This window comes from Talpa occidentalis, unplaced genomic scaffold (genome assembly GCF_014898055.3).
Source record: "Talpa occidentalis isolate TD23 unplaced genomic scaffold, MPIMG_talOcc4v2.1 talOcc4.5, whole genome shotgun sequence".
Lineage (NCBI taxonomy): Eukaryota > Metazoa > Chordata > Mammalia > Eulipotyphla > Talpidae > Talpa > Talpa occidentalis.
Genome location: NW_023604861.1, coordinates 46,419,655 through 46,425,654, shown reverse-complemented (window position 1 = coordinate 46,425,654; position 6,000 = coordinate 46,419,655). Strand labels below are relative to the sequence as shown.

Below are 6,000 nucleotides of genomic sequence, written 5' to 3'. Positions count from 1 at the left end.
TCTCTGAATGATTGGCCCCAGGTCCTAAAAATGTTTGCACTTGTATTTGTCCTCCTGTCCCTCAGTGGTACAGTCAGTCTCTAAGCTTGTGTGTGCATGATCACTTTTCGGAATTCAGTAAGTAATTCAACACCAATTATGCCCAGGATACAGCTACAGGCATAACAAGTAACAACAAAAGCAACAACGACAACATTAGTTAGCATTTATTGAAATTGAGCAGATTCTGTACTTAGTAATTTATATGATTTCTATCCTTTAATATTATACAACATCCCTGAAGAACTACTAGCACAATTCACATTACAGATGAAGAAACTGAAGCTTAGGAAAGACCAGTGACTTGCCCAAGATTACCCTGTTTGTAAATGGCGAAATGGATTGCAAAGGCAGGCACTTGAATTCTAGGATCCAAACTCCTAGTCACTAAACTGCACAAAGGAAAGAGCTACCCCTGAAATAAAGTCTGTATGTGGATTGACCACACTAAGCGGTAGTTTCCAGGACATTTCATCCTGATAACTCAGTTTGTTTCTAATTTCACAGTGTGCCTTGTAAGCCCCCAATTCCAACTCAGAACAGTGTGGGCTTAAAGACCAGTTTCTTGTAGCTCCAGGCCGTTTCGCTGCTCTTGCCCCAACCCAGGCAACGCAAGAGGGACTTCCTCCCGTCCCAGGCCAAGAGACTGCCGGGCGAGGGCTGTGGGAAGAGAAGCGTCCTGAGACTCAAGAGCCGGTGGGTCGCGGTCTTTCCAGGCAGCGGCCGGAGGCGGAGAGCCCCTGCGCTCCTCAGCTGCCCACACGCTCGCAGCGAGGCGCGCGCCCGTCACTGTCTTGGTAACCACTGCCGTGGCTTCAAGGAGGCTGTATTTTCCCCAACCCCCCCCCCCCCCCTCCTCCCGGCTGCTCTCCAGGGCAGCCTACCAGAAAACGAAAAGGCGTCTTCTGGGAGTAGAATGAGGGGAATGAAGATCTGGCTACAGAAAACTGAAAGGAAGACAGTTACTCTCTTAGGAGAACTGGACCCTCGTGAACCTGGCGCGCAAAGAAGTGAATGTGTAGCTTCTGCGAACAGCTGGGAACCGGAAGGAGCTCTGCAAAGGGCTGAAACTGCAGGATTCGGGGTGGGGTGGGTGCTCCAGGTGTGTGTGTGTGTGTGTGTGTGTGTGTGTGTGTGTGCGCGCGCGCGCGCGCACGTATCTCCAACCAACGTTTCCCTCTTCCTTGGAATCCCTCCCCGACTCCAACTTACTGGCAGGCCCTTCTGGGAAACCGCATTTCTGGTCCAGAGGTCTACCGCTGAAAATGGACGGGACTCTTCGCACTTGCGCTTGGCCACACCCTCCCGAAATCCAGATCGAAATCCTCAAAGCGAATCCTTCAGACTCACCAAGGACCTCTCCCCTGGGTGCCGTGCTGCTGTCGGGTCCCAAACCTCAATCAATGACAGACTGGAGCTAAAGGTTACCAAACTTCAGACGCTCAGAGCGAGTGTTAAGCCAGCAAAACAACGTCAGAATTACTGCTACTAAAATGTTAGTTTGGAGTCTATTTATGGTATGCCTTAAAACACCTGCATTCGTTTAGATTGGCACAATGGCCCCTCTTGGGGGTGGGAGGGAGAACCGGCCCCAGCTAAGAATGGGATCCAGATCTTTGGGGATGGAGAGGGAAGGGAGCGGAGGAAAAGGTGGCAAACGGCGGGCGGGACCAACTCTCGTGTCGTGTGTCTCTGCTTTCTCTGGCGTCTCGGCGCAGGACGGACTAAGAGTGGCCTTCTCGTGGGAAACCAGATCATGCCCGTCTTTATTCGAGGGGGAAGTGGAGAGTGAGCACCGCACTTTACTAGATTTGAAAGAAAAGACTGAAGGTTTTTAAAATGAATACCATTTGTGTTGCGCAAGCCCCACCCGAGCGCCTTTCTCTGAGAAAGGAGACAGCATGTTTGCTTTGCCGGAGTACGCGGAGTCCAGCGCTCGCTAGGGTGTGTTCTTGTGTGTGCGGGGGTGGGGGGGTGCTGAGAGGATGGGAGTGGGGGCAGGAAAATAAGTGGCCCAGGTCTTCAAGACGCTGATTGGATATGGGATGCTGATGGGAGAATCCCGGAGGTCTCCAGAACCAGAATCTGCGATTTCTCGTGTCCAAGTTCCTGAGCAACAGAAATCCCCCCATCCGGTGGCGGTGCCCTCTCCGTCTAGGCGGAAACGCGGCCCTTCTCCATGTCTACGTAAGGCTTAAAAACCCTAGCACGTTACCCCAGGGAGAGCTTGAGCGTGGATTCTGAGTCGTAAGGATCTTAGAAGTGTAACAAGAATCGGTGAGAACCTAAAGTGTCTGAGCTATGGACTCCGGCTCCCCAGGTACCTTGGCCGGGACTCCCCAGCGCCAGATCGCGCAGGGTTCTTGCGATTTCGACTTCTCAGGCTCTGCAAACAGGGAGACCCCACTAATAGAATTTGGTCAAAACAAAGTGAGGGGCCACTTTCGAGATGAAACCGCATCGTCTCCCTGGGAATTTGTTCCTAACATTTTATTAATTCCCAGAGCAGCGCAGTACAGAGTTCTCACGCTTGCGCGGGAGTGATGGGACCCCTGCGGATGGCTGGCGGTTGGGACAGAGAAATCCACAAGGACAGAGGTGGCCCCGGATGCCAGCCGGGAGGGGTGAGCTACTGGGGTCTGGGCGAGAGGCACTATGCCTGGAGAGCGCCCTCCTTTCCTTTCTGCTATCCCGGCTTGTGCATGAGGTCCAAACCCGATGGGAGGACGGAGAGCGCAGGGTCCAAGCAGAAAACGAAGTCTCCTGCGGGCGGAGGGTGTGGAGACAGCCTGGGTAAGGTAAGGAACAGAGCTCGGACGGACCCCACCACTCCATCCCCTATGCGCCCCAGAAAGAAGTCCCATCCTAGGCCAGCCCAGGTGCAACCCAGAGCAGAGGCCTGAGGTCCAGAACCACGTGGATTTCTAAGAAAAAAAAAAAAAGGTTTATTTAAAATTTTGTACATAAATAAATAAATAAATAACTTCTGTGATTACAGAGACCGTACAATTACACAGCTAGGCTGGGGTCTGGGGGGAAAGAAGGGTCACCAGAGATGGTATGCCGGGACTCCCTGGGCCAATGCAGAGTGTTTCCGAATTAAAATGAATCGATTTCCCCGACACGGACACTACCCTCGACATTTCTCTCCAGGGAGAGGATATTGAGGGGACAGTAAGAGCCGACGGAGGGTCAAACGGACCGACTGAATTTGAGGAGGGTACAGGAAAAGAAAAGCAAGCAAACAAACAAAAAACCCAAAACAGAAGTTCAAGAATGTGTAGGGGGGGGCGGCGGGGGGGGCGGGCAAAGACCACCGGAAAAAGGTGGATTGGGAGGAAAGACGTAAAATAAAGGTGAAACGAACCGACTTCGGAGGGAGTGAAAAGCCGAGCTTGACCCAGAAGAGAGGGGACGAGAAAGCCTAAGCTAGCCCAGAGGGCCGGGTGAGGAGGCGCCGTCGGTCAGCAAGGCGCTGGCCCAGGCCGGCGCGCGCGCGGGGCTCGCTGTCTGCGTGGCTCTAACTCGGGGCTTGCGGTGTTCGCAGCTCGGAGCTCGCTTCGGGCGGCCGCTGGCCGGGATACCAGGGCCAGGTCTCTGCTAAGCTCGAGGCGCTGCGCTTGGAGGTGGGGGTGGGGGCACGCTAAGCCGAGCCAAATCCGTGCGCGACCGCAGTTGGGGAGCCCGCGCTGAGTTCTACGGCCAGTCTTGGCGGCGCTGGGAGGGCACAGGGTGAGCCACCCGGGGAGGCGCGCGCCTAGGGAGTGACGGTGAGATCCCGCTCGTCTTTTCCCGAAGAGGACGGAGACATGGGCAATTCGTCGTCGTCCTCGGAGCACTTGGCAGAGGAGAGCGACGCGCACTTGCAGCCTTGCGGGGCTCCCCCGCCCGCATTTGCGCTCCCGCCGGCGCCGCGGTGGTTACTACCTTTGCCCTCCTTCTTGTGCTTCACACGGCGGTTCTGGAACCAGATCTTAACCTGCTTCTCCGACAGGTTCAGGTAGGTCGCGATCTCGATGCGGCGTAGTCGGGACAGGTACATGTTAGAGGCGAACTCACGCTCCAGCTCCAGCAGTTGTGTGCTGGTGAACGCGGTGCGCATCCTCTTGCTGCTGGGCAGCTGGTTCGAGCTGCTGTCTGGAGGGAACGGAGTGCAGAGAGGGAAGCGTTCAGACCCCTGGGCTGAGGACCGGTCCTCTCTCAGGTGGCTTTTAGAAGCCCGGGACTTTGGTGTCTTACCCACCCCCTTCGCCCCCAACCGATCCGTAGCAGCTTGACCTCCAGCACCTCCTGGCCAAGCCGCGGGACCCTTATCCACTCGGAATCATGCGGCCCTGACACTCTTCAAGAACGATTTGAACCCCAGCCCCCGCTCTGTCCTCGGCTGGCCCTCTAGGACCCGGGCCTTCTGCCCCGACACTCCCTCCTCGTGTCCCCGGCGACCCTCAGTCTACACCTGAGCTTGAGTGTCCCTTTTATAGCCCGACATCATCCCCCTCGTTAGGTCCCCTCCACCCTGACTCGCAACTCTCCCGCGGTCCATTTCGGTGCTGTCCCCCGCTCGGGGACCCGGCTTACCCACGGAGATGCAGTGAAACTGCCTGGGGTCGGGCAGCGGATAGGAGGTCTGGTAGAGGGCAGCGGCGGCCGCAGCGGGGCGTGCGCCACGCCGGGAGACACGGCCGAGTGCTGGCGGCCCAGGGGCGCGTGGCAGTACTGCGAGCCGAAGGGCGGGAAGGACGCCTTGAGCAGAGGCAAGGCGGGCGGCCCGGGGGGCCCGTGCAGCTGCGAGGCGGTGACGCACAGCGGGCACACGCACAGCAGCCCGGCCTTGCGCGCGTGGCAGGCGCCGGGCGAGAGGCCGTGCAGGGCGTGCGGCGGAGGCACCGCGTAGGGGAAGAGCGGCGGCGGGCTGCCATCGGGCGCTTTCTTTTCGCCGGCCTCGCGCAGCACCAGGGAGTCCACCAGGAAGGAGCGCGGCATGGCCCCGGCGCGCGATCGCCCCGCCGCCAGCCCGCTCCGCGCGCCCCGCAGACTTCGGGGCTCTCCACGCGGTTCACCCGGCCGCGGCGGCAGCTGCCTCTGCCCGGGAGGCTGAAGGCTGCTCTGAGGCCGAGACTGAAGGGGCCGCCGCTGTTGCCGCAGGCGCCGCCCAGAGCGCGCGGGGTGCTGGCCAGCGCTAGTGGTGCTGAAAGGCGCCGGCGGCGCCGCTTAAATAGGACTATTGCCATGTGATGGGCTACGCCAGGAGCGGCCGGGGGCCTCTCAATAGGGTTTTTGTGCCTTTTCTCTTGGCATTCACTCTGCACGCTTCCTCATTATTTCACTTGTTAACTAAATGAACTGCATAATGTACTCTATTCTTGTCAACCCCACCCACGCCGTAACAGGCGCCCTCGCCCCCTCCTCTCCCTTTTGCGGGTTTATTTTCTCATTCTCCTGTGATTTAATATTCTTTTCTTTCTCTTTATTCCTTTCTCCCCTTTAGCTCTGCATTGGCGACCAGACCGTTTATCTTATTGATTTTGCGCACCCCTTCCTCACGTCCACTGATCCTCAGGGGCGCACAACCCGTCTCCTCTGCATTTGGTGCTTGTCCCATTCCTTTCCTTATTTCGCTCTGTTTCCCCGAGATCATGCTCCCTCCGCTCAGTTCTTAGCGCCGTGTACCCCGCGGGTGTGCCTACAGCCAACCTCCGATTTCCACCTGTGGAATTCCTTCCCCTCTCCCAGTCAGACGCGAGAGGACAGGGCCTCTTGCAGGGGGGAGGTGCCCCTGGGAAGATAGGAGAAAGGCTCAGTATTCCTTATCCAGCACGAGCAGCACTCGCTGTCCCTCTGTTTCCTCTGATTTTCTCAAATAGTCTTAACTTCAATGCTGCCTGTAATACCCAGTCTTTGTTCGGTAGCTACTGGTCAACCAGTCCTTTCCTTCAAAAGACAGGGCCGTCGATATAGAAA

At 57.2% G+C, this 6,000-nt stretch overlaps 1 protein-coding gene across 1 annotated transcript; it reads right to left on the bottom strand.

Annotated features, from left to right (window-relative positions):
- Positions 1–3,796: 3,796 nt before the first annotated feature.
- On the bottom strand, positions 3,797–5,022 carry GSX1 (GS homeobox 1). Its single transcript, XM_037528941.1, is given in 3 exon segments — positions 3,797–4,176; positions 4,618–4,692; positions 4,695–5,022. Coding segments are annotated over 3 exon segments (783 nt in total).
- Positions 5,023–6,000: the final 978 nt, after the last annotated feature.